Genomic DNA, 16,713 nt, shown 5'->3' with positions numbered 1-16,713 from the left:
TGAAAAGTATAAAGATGATGAGAACAGAACACTGATGGGTGTAAGACAAGAAAGAAATTGATAACATAGAGTATTATGAAATCTAGGTATCACATGGACCAGAAGATAGAAAGTGCCAAGGTGTTTAAAAGGGGGCTTCACATATTCTATGATTCTCTCCTGGTTGTCTGATATCCATGGCACAGATCTTTACACACATAAAAAAGGCCAAGACTGGAGCTCATCAGCATGAGCCAAGGCTCAGGTGGAGAAAGAAAAACCTGCTTATCTTAGTCTTCACCTTTCACCACTGCATCTAATCAAGGTATGGGAGCAACACGACTTCAATCAGTAGAAATTGCGTGCAATTTTAGGGGGTGAGAAAAAGAAATCAGATACCTCTTTGATTTGAATTGTGACGCACCTAGGAACAAGAAAGACAGGAGAATCATTCATGTGGATCAATATTGGACGAGTATCATCAAATTGATTTGTGTACTCAGAACTTACAGCAGCACAGCGGTTGGGGCAGTGGACTTCAGAATTATTGGCTTCATCCGATCCATCACAGCATTCAGGTTCACAAATTCCATCATTGACTCTTGAAATACGAACACAAGCGGGGGTATGTCCTTGATTTCTACATTGAAAGTATCCTTTTGGACACTCTGAGGACTGAAGAGATATCATTGGATCAACACTCAGGAATATCTTTGATGGCACACAATCCATGGTTCCTAGAGAGTCAACCATGATGGACCAGTCCCCATTGGCCGGAACAGCAGCATTGAAGATTGTTAATACACTTGCACGTTTGCCTAATCCAGTTACTTTGGCCGAATTTGTGGAAGAGCTTAGACCTGGAGAGTATTCAAAAAAAAGGCCTTTGACAGAACCTTCAGCTTTGACACATGTAGGCCTTGCTGGTAAACCCAAAATGATCACTTTCTGAATGAGTATGTCGCTATTATTTTTGGACCAGTCATTGTTGGGACTGAAAGCTGTCAAGGCTCTGGCCAAGCCAGGATGAGCATTGCAAGCAGCCATATCAACCGCATCACCAGAAGACAATTTGAAAGTCTTTGAATTGATTTTCTGAAGTTCAAAAGAGCGATAAATGAATTGACCTTGCTCATGATTGAGACTCTCGCCATCATCCAGGTAGAGTGTCCCACGGGCACTTCCATCTTTATCAAGTGCAATGATTAATGTGATAGGATCTTTTTTCATCATTGGCGCTGCCCTTCGGATCAAATCACGTCTGGTCAAAATATGACCACCACGCAAAAAGAGCGGCAAGGTATCAAGCGGAGCCGGAAATTTGATTCTCTTGCTGTGAGATGAGCTTGATAGAAAGAGGTCGTATGTAAAATAATTATAATACGGCTGAAAGGTTGAGTGAGATCAGGGTAAGGAAGCTTGAGATTTTATCAAGCAAATATCACTTCACCTGAGCATCCGCAAGATAAACATCCGTTTTGGTCTGGCCTTCTATCGTAAGGGGCTTCACAAGTAATCCGGAAGAGCCAAGATAGAACTGATCATCAATTGCAAATCCACCTTCATCATCTGGGAACATCACATATTGTGGGCTGAAAGTCCAGAAATTAGCCAAAGGGTTATATGGATCCACAAAATTTGATGTTGGAAGCACTAACACAGTCATTGGAACCCCTGTGAAAGTGTTCTCAAAGAACGCCGTGTACCACACTGGCAAGAGTGTATATCTAAGTTTAATCATATCCACCATGTAACCACGGAATGGCTCATCAAAAAGATACGGCTCCCTTCGTTTTGTGTCAATGTGAGCGTGCGCCCTGAAAAATGGGAAGAAAGCCCCTGTTTGATACCATCTGACCAGCATCTCATTTGAGGGATTGCCAAAAAATCCCCCAACATCAGCTGGATCAGGGAGCAACAATCAGTAATCCCCTTTGTGCGGCACTGCCACAACTGGTAGGATCAGGTATATACACAGACATACCTCCATTAAAAGTCATCCCGGAGATGGCGTTGCTAAGTACAATCCGGATAGATACTCTAAGGTGATCCCAGGTACCCATGTTGTCACCTTGCCAAGTTGCCCCGTAACGCTGACTACCAGCAAAATAGGACCGCGACAAGACAAAGCCACGCATTGGCGGCGACGTCCGTTCTTGCAATCCGCGGTGAGATTGATTGTGCTAAGTGAAGACGGAAGATCTATATGAGATTATCTGCCAACGCAAATGACCATAGCAGTAGACACGTACAGTCAACATCCCATTCAAGTTATGTACGTCGCGATGTTCCCATCCACCAAAATGAATGTTGTCACGAGGTAATGTGATTTCGGAGGAGTTGAAGACAGACGGCTTTTTATCCAATTAAAGCAAATGTGAGTTCCAGATTTCCAATGTCAAGAATGGAAGCCAATGAAGTACAAACCTCATTCATGTCTGATGAGAAAAAAATGCATCAGTTCTCCTGAAAATCTGGAGATGAGGGATTGAACATACCTAGCCAGTTATGGACATTAATAGTACTCTCTCTGTACTTATCAAATTTGAATAAACCAGCCCACCAGTCCCATGCCTTGGGGTTGAGGTAATCAGTCCAACTGGACGATCCGGGCCAACACCGCCCTTCATATTCGGATCCATTTGGAAGCTTTACAAGAATATCGAGCTCAACAGCTTCCTTGTAGACGTAGTAGTCCGAAGAACGTTTGACATGCGGGTCAACGATTGTAACGAGCTGCTCAACATACACCCACCGTCAGCAGTTTGGATATAATAGTGTTGGTTGAAGTCCAGCTAACCTTGCGACCAGTTGCTTCTAGATTTGCGATCATCTTCATAGGGTCCGGGAACGCTTTCTTGTCCCAAACAAAGTACTTGTGTCCCTCGGCGTATTCGATATCGAGCCAGATGACATCTAAGGGGATGTCGTGCTTATCAAAGTTTCTCACCACATCCAATAAATCTTCTTGACGGAAGTAGTTCCATCGACATTGGTGGTGGGCAATCGAAAAGTAAGGTGGCATGAGGGTAGTGCCGACCAGTGAACCAAACGAAGAAAAGATATCTTTCGAGCTGGGACCCAAGAAAAAAAAGAGGTCCAGAATCCCACTTTCGCTCATCCAATGTGTGGTGGTGGTGATAGCATTGGGACCTTGATCGACACCAGCTTTCTTCTGAGCTTCGCCTTGCTTCCATGTTCTCATAACTTCAGGTTTTGTCGGTTTTTTTTCGATGTCAATCCAGGTTTCAGCCGCATTGAGCCAAAAAACTGCAACAGTCGATCCAGCTCGGTGAGCTTTCATGAAAGGGATCGCGCCATAGAGAGCCATTTCAGAATCGGCTTCGTATTCGGAAACGTCCAAGTTCCACAGACGATATGGATCGGTGTAGGCCTCCTTGTTTGCCGAATCGGTTCCGCGCGTAGTTTTCAGAGAGAGTGGGGAAGCATGTTCTGGAATACCATAAACATGTTGATAGCCAGGGAAAGTTATATCCAGACTGAGGGATTCCGGGCCTATAGTAATTTAAACTGACCACGTTAGCTGGGTTGATGTATAGGCCTTGGACCTTACTAACCTTTGGGTTTGCTGTCAGTCCGCCCTCCGAAGTTCTCGTCCCACATCCCCTCTTCATCCACATCTTTGAAACCGGGATGAATGAGGTCGATGGGAGGAGCAACTTTACCATCGCTGGATTCGTGGATATTCAAGCCGTCCTGAAGTGCGGCAGGATCTTGACCCGCTGACTTCTCACGAAAGTGCTCCATGTTGAACAGCCCTCGTTCATTGAGCACAATGTGAGGTACACCATCTTTATAGAGCGTGACGAGAAGCGGGTGGTAGCTTAACAAGAACCGGTAGAGATGATCGTGTTCTAAACTCTGACCCCAGTCTACCACTGTTTGTTCGGTTTCGATATTTATTTTCAAGTCATCTTGATTCGTCAGGGAAGGTTGTCGAAGTAAAGTCCAACGATCAGCTTCGTTGTATCGTTGACGTAAACCCCCAACTTGATCGACTTTGATCCTCATCGTGCCTTCGCTGTCGCTCACAAAGCTGGCATTGAGTGCAAAACTAATATGAGGATATAGTTCATTGGTCAAGAGAGCACGCAGGGTCCGTTCTTCAGCCATCCAAACTGGTGGCTCTGCGATCCTATAGGGTGATCGCCATGAAGGAGAAAATTCGGCAGATTGAGCTCGAGTGGCTCGGGCACGGTTCCGCTTACAGAAGCTTGCTTGATCACATGTTTTATAGTCACCGCGCCTCACTGAAAGGGCTGGCAGGATGATCGAGCACAGGTAAATGACTATGAGGAGAGATAAATGCTTTGGAAGGGTGATCATGCTGTTGAAATAGATCTATCCACTCGTGGCAGGCTATCTTCGTTAAGAATGCGAGGTACTCAAGTTATCGGGAGTGAATGATAATGATCCAGTTATCTTAAATAGCTGTCATCATAGTAGCAGTAGCCAATCGCTCTAACAGGGCTAAGCACGTTCCCAATCGAGCGTAAACGTAGTCGACTCGCTTTCGTCACGAGGAAGGGACTTACCCACCTGAAATGCAAATCTTCGCCCGAGCAGTGAGCTGTAGCGCATCAAGAGTATTGCTATAACTGGCTGCGGCTCGATAAATACATCTCGATGGACAGGAAAATGAGGAGGGCAATGATCGTGCTAAGCTTCAAGCTGACTTACACCTCTGAAAAGCAAGTCGTTGCGTCAGAAATTCGATTGAGAATCAATGCATATGTTCTACTAGAGTCTGCGGTGGCACACCTATGCGCTCTGTATAATGACTTTCATAACAGAAGTAAAAGTGGATGCCCCGGCTGTTATGCACAGTAAAGCATTACATCAGAGCATCCACTATCGTTACAGTAAAAGTTCAGTAAATTTTACAGTACCGATTTCAAAGTACAGTAAAATTAGGTACAGAAAGGTGGAAATCCACTATCGTTTCAGTATATACCATTCTGTACGGTACGTACCGTACAGAATGGACCCTGTCCCACAATCGCGCTCTCCGTAAAAAAACTGCAAATCTCAATCAAGTTGGACTTTTTGGGGTTGCTCATGAGTTGACATCTCAGTTTGAGAACAAACAATAGTTTGGAGAATCATTGATTCAGAAACAACTGATCTAACAGACGTTTTGAAACAAACGATTCAAAAAACGATTTGAAAACGAGCAATATGAGAAAAAAGATTTGAAAGCAAACGATTCAAAAAACCTGATTTGAAAACAGATGATTTGAGAACAGGGAGACTTGGTGACAGTGGTCAGCAGTAACAATGTGTGATAGGTATGCTGGGAATCAGGATGAATGGCAAGTTTGGTGTATGTAGGTGGATCAAGAGTAGAATCAAAGGCAGAGGTGTAGTCAAACTTTGACTTTTGGGAGTGGGATGTGATGTGCGCCTCGGTAAAGTCCAGTACTTTTCCACATACCAATTCGGTAGAGGTCCAGTATATTTGCTGGACCCCTACCGATTTTCCACCGATTCTGTTGGTACAGATCTGTATTTTGACCACGATTGGGAATTTCGAGGCTCGGTACGGTAAATTTCAGTAAAATTTACCGTACCGAGGCCATTTACAGAGACGATAGTGGATGCTCTAATTTCAGCTCGATTCATCTGAGATTACAGTACTATAGACCTTAGGCGGGCTCGCCCGCCCTTAAATCTAGGGCTGTAATAGAACATTGGAGTATGTATCAGGACAAATGCTCAAGCCATGTGCATAATTTGTAATTCTGAAACATCATCAATTATTTTTAAATCAAGATATGTTCAATGGCACTTGAACATAGGGTATAAGGCTTAAATCATCAACTATTGTGTGTCTGAGTTTGATACTACACACACGGCAAGATATAAAGGATCTTGAAATGGTGATGTAGGGTGAGAGGTGGAATATCAAGTTATTATCTGACTTTCAGGAATAATTAACATCACATCTAAGAAGGGTGTCATTAGGTCAAGATTCAATCATAAACTATATTTCAAGAACTGTTCTAAGCTCCTAAAAGTTTGATACAATGTCCTCTGCAATAGATAAGTTGTTAGCTCAGGCATGAAACATACTACATGGCTGATATTGCATATATAATAATTGATCATGACCTATTGTATACAATTTGATTAATATGTTTCTTGTGGTTTTTCTCAATATGAATTCCTTAGTATAGGATGTGATTTGTTGAGATTGAACCTTGTATGAGAAGTGATTGGTAATCAAACTTGATTTAGTCTGACTGGTAAAGTGATTGATTGGTACAAGCTACAAGGCATTTTGTATGATTATTTTTGAAACTGAGTTTGCCATGGGATTGGTTTTGAAAAGGTGATATGCAGTGTTCTAGAATATCAGGAGGTATAGCTGAGGCTTATTATCTCAATGGGTAACACCACCTCCAAGTGTACTTGGACTGAAACATATATACTAATGGCCTTCATACACACACATCTTCATTTAATGACTCTCACAAGCAACACTTTACCAATGATTGCATTATTCAAGAGGTCAACAATCCACAATTAGATCTCCTCAAAGTCATTAACTTGAGGAATATATTCAAATAATCTTTTTCAATCAACAAAAAGAATAGATACGTCAACACAATCCACATAACTTTGGAATACAATGTTCATACATAATCCTATAGGAAAAAAACCCACCCTATCAAATGATATAAATGCTGATCAAATTTAAAGCATTCCACAAATTGAGAATTCTCTCATCTCTTGCAACACAATCTGAACTTGTTGTGATCCTACCATCAATTCAAAACATGGATTTAAATATGGGATTCTTAAATCTAAAAGTTCAGATAATTCTTGATTTAAAGCTTAATTATGAAATTCAAATACATGTTCTGAATCTTCACATTCTAATCTTCAGCTTGAATTGATCTACCAGGATCATCTTATGGTTTTTTGGTCAATGTTGTTGATTTTTACAAGCTGTATCATAATTGAGTAAAAAAATAATGTAAAAGCATAAGGAAGTTTATGAGTTGATTTAAAAGTTGATTGTGTATAGAAGAATGTAAAAAGTCACCTTCTGTGTCATTCCTATGATGTGCTATAATCTCAGGGAAATGAGCACATAATTGACCGTTAGGTTTAAGGACCGTTGACCGGTAAGGCGTATGCTGAAAATCACAATCACAATCAATTGGAAACTTGTCATGTGGATTGTTGTGAGTAATGCACGTAATAATAAGCTTGTCAATACAATAGGCTTATGATGAGTAAAAGATTTGAAACAGATGATCTTTATTTCTTCAACACAACACAACAGCTACTGCATAACAAACACAAGTAAGAGAGAAAGATAGAAATAAAGTGAATATGAAAAAGAACAAGATTACCTGTGAGTAATGCACGTAATAATAAGCTTGTCAATACAATAGGCTTATGATGAGTAAAAGAATCAAAACAGATGATGTTCAACTCTTGGTGCAAAACTTCACAGGTATAAGTAGTGAAAACAAACAACAGAAGAGAGAGTTAGATATGAAATAACATATGTAATGATGATAATATGAAATAACTGAGACAGAATAAAGAAATCAAATAATGAATCAGAGAAACATAACCGTGACAACATTTCAAATATAATCATCATAACCAATAACCAATATTCCCCCCTAACTCGGACACCCTACACTGGAGACCTGTTCACAACAGCGGCGAAACGCATTGATTGGTAGCGGCTTAGTAAGGAAATCAGCAGGCATAGAATTAGTAGGCACATGAGAAGTAATTATATTTTTGAGGCAGACATGATCTCGAATAAAGTGATAACGGACATTGTTGTGCTTGGAGCAATTGTTGATGACAGGTTCCTTGGATAGAACAACTGTTCCTTGATCATCGTTGAACAGTTGAATAGCATCACCAACAGAAGAGATTGAGACCACCAATACAGGTAAATTTAAGTCTCAAAATAAAGCTTTGAACCATAACGCATGGCGTGCACAATCTGAAATAGCCATATATTTGGCCTCGGTGGTGGACAAAGCCGTTGATTTTTGTCGACGACTCCTCCAAGACACAATTGAAACTCCAAAGGTGAATAAGTAACCTGTAACTGATCGGCGGTCAAGAGGATCATTCGCGTAGTCGGCATCACCATACCCTTTAATATCAGCAGGTAAACTACCCCAAAACATAATCCCTTGAGTCAGAGATCCCTTGAGGTAACGAGCAAGGTGTTTAGCGGCATTCCAATGAGCAAAAGTATAACAAGAATTAAATATGGACAGCTGACTGACAGCATAAGCAATGTCTGGACGAGTACTAATAGCAGCCCAGTTGAGAGATCCGATTAATGACTGATAGGGCAAGTAGGCAGCAGCGGCTACATCCTCAGATGATCCATGTACTAATTTGAGACCGACTGGAAAAGGAAGCTTTACAGAATTCAAGTCGTCCAAACCGAACCGCTCCAGAAGATCTTGAAGATAATGAGTTTGATCAATTGAAATTGCTCCATTGTTATGATAAGATAATCGCATGCCAAGATGTAAGTTAGGCTTAGTCTTCCATTTTAATTCATAAGACTTAAGCATGTGGCGACGGAATTCTTCAATCAATGAATCAGAAGTGGAGATAAAAACCCGTTGTCAACATGCATGTGTAAGTAGATGAAGTGAGAACCTCATCAATAAGTGAAAAGACAATTGTCAGCTTTTGATGTTTTGAAACCAAAAACCAACAACTTGCTTCTTAAATTGTCACTGAGATCCCTAGCTCCCTGACGAGTACCATACAGCGACTTATATAGCTCCACAACCATTCCTTCCAAACCCGGTTCTACAAACCCCTTTACCTGTTGGATATAGACTTGCTCCTTGATGATTCCATACAGAAAGGCAGTGATGATGTCAAATTGAACAACGGAACACTTAAGGTAAGCAGCAATAGAAACAAGAATTCGAAAAGTATTGGTTTTGCCCACAGCTGAATAAGTGTCATTATAATCAATTCCTTCAATTTGGCAATTTCCGAAACATACCCAACAAGCCTTATACTTCAAAATATTTCCATTTCCATCTCTTTTATTCTTCAAAACCCACATACCACCAATTACTCGTGCACCAATAGGTCGAGGAACTAACTTGCCAACATTGTGTTGCTTTAACGATTCAAATTCAACCTTCATAGCTTTTTGCCATTCATCCGCATTGGGTGCCTCCATTGCCTGTTTATAGGTAGGTTCATCATTTGAATCTGTGCCTACATGACCAATGAAATTTCCAAGTCTTTGAGGCTTACTTTTTGTTCTGGTAGGACAATCCACGTTGCCTTCTGATGATGAGGAGATGGACCGACCGGTCAAAGCTCCAATGACGGTTGCGAGGGGTGTTCCAGAGACAGGAAAAGGTCTTTGAGCAGTTGATGGAGAGGATGAAGTAGGAGAAACAGTAGAGAGTAGCAAAGGTTTAAGAACCAGGCCGGAACCAGGAGGAGAAGTCTGAGAGTCATGTGTATGCTTAGGAGTAATCGGTAATACAGAAGAAGTACTTGTAACAACATCTGGAATATCAATACCAGAGTCTTCTATGATGATAAATGATGGAGAGCTGGATTGAGCGGAGATAGAGGAAAAAGGAAAGATGTCTTTGTTAAAGATAACTGAACGAGTAACAACGACCTTTTTATATTCAAGGTCCCAAATACGATAAGCTTTGGCCCCCATTTCATAGCCTATTAACACACCCTCTCTGCCTTTTAAGCCCAATTTTCCGGAGATCCGTGGAGCCAAGTAAATTGCAGAGCATCCTAGTGTCCTTAAAAACAAGGGATCTGGCCCATGAATACCTGAATCAGGAATATGTGAATTCCACACAGATAAAGGGGACCAAAAACTTAAAAAGGAATGGGGTGACTGATTAAGAGTAAAGGCAGTAGCTAATGCGATTTCTGCCCAAAGATTTGTAGGTATTGATGCGTGATGCAGATTGCACCTAACACGTTTGATCAAACTCCTGTTGTACCTTTCAGATATTGAATTTTGCTCCGGTGTCTCCGCAGGTCCTTGTTCCAAACTTATGCCATGTTGATGTAGAAAAGACAAAAAATTTGAAGATCAATATTTGCCACCTCTATCAGTATGTGAAAATTTGATCTTAGAACCAAATAAGAGTTCTACACAAGATTTGAAACGGACAAAATAGTCAAAAACATTGGACTTGTGTTTGATGGGATAAATAGTAGCATATCGAGAACAATCATCAATAAAAGAAACTAAGTGTTTAGCCCCCCCTAGTGATGAAGGAAATGGACCGATAACATCCGAGTGGATACGATGTAAAACATGAGAAGAAGTAGGATATTGAGAAAGACGCGGGAGACGGGACATCTTGGACTTCTGACACGTGATACACGGGGATCGATGAGAGGATACATTAGAAGAAAGTTTAATGGAACCATCTGAAATTGAACGCCTGATAGCATCGTAGTGGAGATGACCTAGACAATCATGCCATCTCTCAGCTGATGCGGCGAAAATAGAGACTGATGATAGAAGGCAAACCTTGCATTGCCACAACCTTTCATCGGAAGCCTTCTCACATACAAAATAGCCATTTCCCGCCATACAAATTATAGTAATGCTAGTACCAGAACCTGAAAATGATGCACCATTTGCGCATAGTTGACTGAGTGACAACAAATTTACCACCATAGTAGCAACATATAACACATCAGGAATCAAAATATCCATAGGCAAATGATTGTCTTCAGAAAACCCCGGTATGATGATAGAGCCGATATGACCCAAGATACCAGTAATCTTGACAGGCGAGATTGATTTAAGATGTTAGAACATGTCCTTGTTACAGCAGATGTTTCTTGTCGCAGCACTATCAGCAAGAATGACATCATAGGCCATAGGTTCGTCAGAAGTAGCATAAGCCTGAGCCGCAAAACCCTCATCAGGGAAATCGTCAACAGGATCAAGTGCGTTAAATTGATTCGAAGTCGTCACAGCATAAGTAGGCGCATTGATAGGTTGAGGTGGCGCGGATTTCTTTGCTTGATGAGCTGCTTCAATACTCAGATAACGCTGTACCATTTCAGCTTCTGATAAAGAATTAGCCATAGCAGAGGCAGCTGTTGCAGAGACAGACTAAGATGGTTTAGGGCAAGGTTGTTGGCCATTCTGAGCGTGACAATTTCTGTTGGTGTGAGGAAGACCTCAATGTTTAGGCAGATTGCATAAATCATTAGGTCCAGACCCAATTCGACGATTTCCAGCAGGCGGAACACTGGAAGCAGTTTTTGCGTTAAAAGCTGAGACCAAAGAAGTTTGACCAGTCAAAGATTGTTTTGCAGTCTCGAGAACAAGTTGGTCCATAACATATTGGGCAGTTAACTCAGAGAGATCCGCAAAAAATGGTGCCATAATGTAATCAAAATCTTTTCCAAGACCATTACACAGAAAAATGGCCAAAAGTTTGGGAGAGAGAGCAATCTCCTTATCTTCAGAAGTGTACTGAGCTAGTTGATTATGAAGAGTCCTAATGTGAGTGATGAAATTGGATAGCAATTGGCCAACTTCCAGACGAGCCGTTGCAATTTCACAAATTGTGGCTGCAGCCAAGACACCACCGCTACTACCGTGCGCCTTAGCCAGCTTTTCATAGGCTAGTTTAGGTGTATTGGTCAGGTGAATCAAAGAGTCGTTTGCAGCATTAAGTGAAGTGACAATAATTTTCATGACTCGACCTTGTTGTCGTTGGTAAAGAGCCAAACCGTCCGTGTCGGAAGGAGGTGCATCCTTGGTAAGAAATTTGAGGAGACCCCTAGTTTGGAGAGCGAAGTGAAGACATTTATTCCAGAGAGGAAAATTTCCATCACCTAGCTCCAGAATTTTGATACGCTCTTCAGTCGTTGCGGGAGGAAGGACAGATGCCATAGTCAAATTAGGAACAGGTTGCAACAGAGAAAAGACATCGGAATTGTCTGAAACACCTGTGTAGCCTCTGCAAAGTGACACATATACCCTTAGCAAATGGCACTGTATAGACGACAGTCAAGCCGGACCTTTGCAGCAGAGCTCTCCAGCGGCCCTGGAGCGCTTTTTCTTGCCCCTCAACTCTCAAGTTAAACACTTTTCAACAATGACAGAACTATTATTTGGACAATATATAGCCATAGTTCAACTTTATTAACATTTCATCATCCTCAAAAATAACAACTCCACCAGCAAGGTGTCCAGGGCAAAAAAACGCTCTGAGAGTACCTCAGAGCGCTCTGAGGTCTCTTCAGAGCGCTCTGAGGTCTCTTCAGAGCGCGCTGAGTGAACTTTCATACCCAGAGCGCTCTGAGTACTACAATTTCTTGCGTAAGGCAGAGTAAGGCCTCATTACCCTTCAACATCACCATCTCCGAGCATCCAACACAACAAACTAAGACCGCACCTTCAACACCCCATTGCTGAGCACTGGTCAGCGCTTCGAGCCTTCTTGCATGACACCTGTGAGTCACATAAAGAATCAAATTACTCATCTTTTCGAAGTTCACGCAACTTATTCCACATTCACCACTCTCATTACTTCCGAGCTCTATCTCATCGACTCAATTTCAAAAGGCCTTTTCAAATCTCAAGTTCTCAAGGCATCCCAGTTCATAGTAAACCAAACGATCGAATGTTAACCTGAACGATTGCAGGTTTACCAAATCTCAAATCTTTGGCTCATATCCCACCTTTGCACTTCTCTCCGGATTGTGTCTAAAAGTGAACTATTGTAAATACACATCACAAAAACACAAAGTAAACGACGTTTCTTTCTTATTTGCCAACTCCAAACAAAAAACATCACACGCACAATCACCTTGTACTGCCGATTTTGCCATACAATTCCCTACTGAATTGCTTTGTGGTCTTTGGTCCCCTCAACATAACATCTATTCACTTGCGAGTGATATAAAATGCATCCAATCATCATGTAATCTACCGATTCCATTGCAAGAAAGAGAAAACAACAATAACCAGGGAAAACAATAATAAAGGGCAAGTAGAAAATGTCAAAGAGAGCCATTGGATGAGGTCACACCACAAGACCATTATACATGAAAAGGACAGAAACATTGATGAAGTAAACTTTGAGTTAATTTTGACTGTTTGATGTAATAAGCTTGAGTCTGGTCAAATCACATATATGACAGTAGATCTTCACTCAAATTCTTCTTCTTCTTCTTCTGACGAGTCAGAGCTCATAGTGTTTGAATCGGAATCATCGTCTTCTGCCTCAAGTGGTTGTTTATTTGTTTTGTGTCGCTTTTGAGTTGGCTCTTTTGATTTTTGATGTTTACCGCTCCTTTTTTTCTTTTGTTTTGAGCGTTGTTCTTGCATAGGACCTCCTGATTGCTGCGATTCGTCTTGATGATCGTTTTGAGATGTCTTGCCATCTTCAGCAACCTTTGTTTCAATCAAAAAAAGCCCGTTCTCGATGTCCTTAATCCAGGCCTGAACCATTGCATCTGTTACACCTCGGTGTCCACGAAGAAGTTCCTCCGGTTTGAGAAGACTGCCGGACTTCTGAACAATTTTGAGTTCCCAGCCTTTCCTGTTCATTCTTTGAGCAGGATCATCGAGCTTTGGGAATGTGTCATGACCATAAGGCTCTGATTCATTAATGAAGTCAGATTGTCGTGATTCAAGCAATTGAGTCAGATATATCAAAACAACTCACTTAACAATGCATTTAGCATACACCCCAGTTGACTTTTTCTACGGTCACTCGCTTGTGGGACTTTCCCCTCGATCTCTTTGGCAGCATCTAATCCATGTACGTAAGTACGAAACTTGTCAGGAATATGTTTTACATTCAATGCCCATTCAGCGAATTTCACGTTGTTTGAGAACGTTTGCAACCATCCGTTGAGACCACCACAGCTCGCACTAGTTAGATAGTACGATATTTGATTTTGTTGACAGACAACAGAGAACTACAAACAAAAGAATGTGGTAAGAAGCTGTTGAGCTTCACCAGGTGCAGCAATCAACCGGAAGAAAACCTTACATCATGATGAGCCTTTCGAACAGCAATCATAGATTGTTTTTGTAAGGTTGCGATTGATGGTGAGGGATCCGGCTTTCCGTGGCAAGAATGTACTTTCTCAACATTTACCAAGTCTTTGAAAAGTGGCTTGTATTTCGCTTTGTCTTCGTCAGAAAGTTTGTGAATTGTTGGGCTAGGAGTAACGGTGTCGAAGTGGTTCAAGTTCACTCCGTTTTCGTTCTCGTCGTTCTCGTCGTTGATGTGCTTGTCATCTTCACCTAGTGATGCATTCGAGTAGTCGGGAAGGTTGGCCAGGGCAAAGAAGTAAGGATCTTTGAATATTGCCTGTTGGTCCTTGTTCAGTGAATGCCAGATATCCGCCATCTCCTGATTTCGTTTGGTCCAAGCATCTTTATTGTCACGATCAGGCACTAGAGAAAGCAATGGTTAATATCAGTTTTATGAATGAATGTAATGTATTACTTACGTTGCTGTCCCAGACATTTCACACAGAAGGTAAGAAATCGAATCCAAGGGTTGGCCTTGACTTTCTTCTTCCCAATACCTCTAAGATATACAAGGTGGTTGATCAGCTAGAATACTATAAGGATTATGAGGACATGTCGAGATAGGCATTGAACTTACACTAAGTTCCAGATGACAATCTCTGGAACCCCAGCCATCAACGCAATCATGAGGATGCGTTTTTCAAATTCCATTCGAACGAGTTTGACAAGATTCTTTATCTCTTTTGGAGCAGTACTCCGGCGCGAGTCTTGTTGAATTATTGATTCCTGGAGCTGGACAATAGTCCAGGAATCGAGTTCCTGTTCAAAGGAGTCAAGTTCAAGACCGGGGAAGCGAGACTGAAAGATAGCCGGATTGGTCTTGGACTTTTTAGCGGTGGCAGAGGGTTCCTGATTGGGTTCATCCTCGTCTTGAAAGGCATTGGCTCCGTCCTCGTCTTCATCCAGATCATGAGTTTTGGAGTTCGTTTCAGCAGTAGTTGATTTGTTCTTTTTGTTTTGAGGAGTTTTCTTCTTGCTTTTAGTAGATGAGCTACGATTAGATGCAGAGCCACGTTTGGCTTTTGAGCGGGTGGAAGAAGGCATTGATGGTTTGTTTGAAGCAAGGAGGAAGATTTGATTGATGAGGTTGTTGTGAATTTTTTGAGAGTGAGTTGAAACAGGTCGGAACGATTTGGATTGGGTGTTTTTTCAAAAGAGGGAAAAAAACGATTTAAAAGTCACTTATTCCAAAAAGCAGTATTCAATACTGATTGTAATTTCAATACACTTTATTTCAAATTTAAGATGTAACTACCTGCTTCAAGGGAAAATTTCAACTTTTCAATAGTATGTTATCAAACTGGACGGGTGTGAAGGTTCAATCAAAGGATAATCTTGAAGAGCATCGAAATTCAATACAAGGGCCAGCTATTGATTTCAATTGAAGAGAGATCAAGTTCCGCAATGAAGGGCTGGTAAAGCATCGTCACACTTTCAGAATATAGTTTTATAAAACACATCAATCAATGGAATATATAATGCCAATGAGTTGGAAAGGAGTAGGAATTGGCATGTGTGGTTCTTGAAAACAATTAAACTTAGACATACAATGATATTGTGCCTTACGTAGTTATATATGTTCATCATACATGATAAAGATATATCACTGATCAAACCTACAGCGACTGAGCCATCAATTGACATGCAGGACAAGTAGAACTTTTTTACAACATGTGCAAGCAAGCATTTTGAAGGTGTATCGGATTTTTGGGCTTTAATTATATGATAATTATTGTGCTTGGTAGTCTCCATATCAGCACAAGGACTACTAACGGGAAAAAGCAGTGGCTTTGTCACACTGTTTTTGATGTTTGCAGAAACACACTTCACCAGTAAAACTCTTGCTAAATTTGTGCAAACCCAAAAGTTGAAGTTGTTAGATATTTATATACTTTAGGTCTTCTAAAATAATTCATGTTTGAGGTGTTCACCCCACACATATCCTTCTAATGGGCAAACGTAGTGGCTTTGTCACACTGTCATTGATATTTGCCGGAAGACATTTTGCAAGTAAAACTTTTGCAAAACTTGTGCAAACCCAAAAGTTGAAGCTGTTGGATGTTTCTATACTATACGGCTTTTAGAAAAAATACATGTTTGAGGTGTTCACCTTGCGCAATGATCAGTTATGGCCTCATTAGTCATATTTTGGCCTATTTTTCTGGTGACACTGCATAAGGAAAAATTCTTCGATTTTTGATAAAAATCAGAAAATCAACCGGTTTCATGATGGGGGAGTATATGCCTTTGACTTTGGCCAAAAAAAAAGAAAAAAAAATGGGGTCAGATCACCAATATTAAATCTCATCATGATCACACACAGATAACATTGATTCAAAGTGGAAAAGAATCCAGCTGATTCTTCCGTTGAAGAATCTGAGTTATATATGGACCTCATTGAACCCTCTCATGAATAGTTAGTATGAGTCTGATGCACCAAGTCTCTAAAAGTTATATAATAATAACATAGTGTCTCTTCAACGTGACAGTTTATAACAGTTACGCTGGTTATGCCTTTTCAGACTCTCAGAAGTTATACCTTTTGGAGATTTTTATCTTTTATCTATGCTGAAGACTCTTATTGTCACTGTAGTAACAATGGTCTTAGTCATGAGCAAATTAAATAAGAACAGCACAGTTGT

The 16,713-nt window shown here is 41.0% G+C and overlaps 2 protein-coding genes across 2 annotated transcripts; both read right to left on the bottom strand.

The window, feature by feature from the left end:
• Positions 1-269: 269 nt before the first annotated feature.
• On the bottom strand, positions 270-4,326 carry MELLADRAFT_88331 (family 31 glycoside hydrolase; the record flags this gene model as incomplete). Its single annotated transcript, XM_007411604.1, has 11 exons — positions 270-295; positions 379-403; positions 490-1,365; positions 1,430-1,571; positions 1,638-1,881; positions 1,964-2,162; positions 2,232-2,333; positions 2,407-2,417; positions 2,478-2,718; positions 2,780-3,495; positions 3,558-4,326. 11 exons carry the CDS (start codon positions 4,324-4,326, stop codon positions 270-272), a joined length of 3,351 nt encoding a protein of 1,116 aa, XP_007411666.1.
• Positions 4,327-13,174: 8,848 nt separating this feature from the next.
• Positions 13,175-15,115, bottom strand: MELLADRAFT_88330 (uncharacterized protein; the record flags this gene model as incomplete). Its single annotated transcript, XM_007411603.1, has 5 exons — positions 13,175-13,626; positions 13,695-13,950; positions 14,025-14,434; positions 14,491-14,570; positions 14,649-15,115. 5 exons carry the CDS (start codon positions 15,113-15,115, stop codon positions 13,175-13,177), a joined length of 1,665 nt encoding a protein of 554 aa, XP_007411665.1.
• Positions 15,116-16,713: the final 1,598 nt, after the last annotated feature.

Source organism: Melampsora larici-populina (genome assembly GCF_000204055.1).
Source record: "Melampsora larici-populina 98AG31 unplaced genomic scaffold MELLAscaffold_26, whole genome shotgun sequence".
NCBI lineage: Eukaryota > Fungi > Basidiomycota > Pucciniomycetes > Pucciniales > Melampsoraceae > Melampsora > Melampsora laricis-populina.
This window is presented reverse-complemented; position numbering and strand designations above follow the sequence as displayed.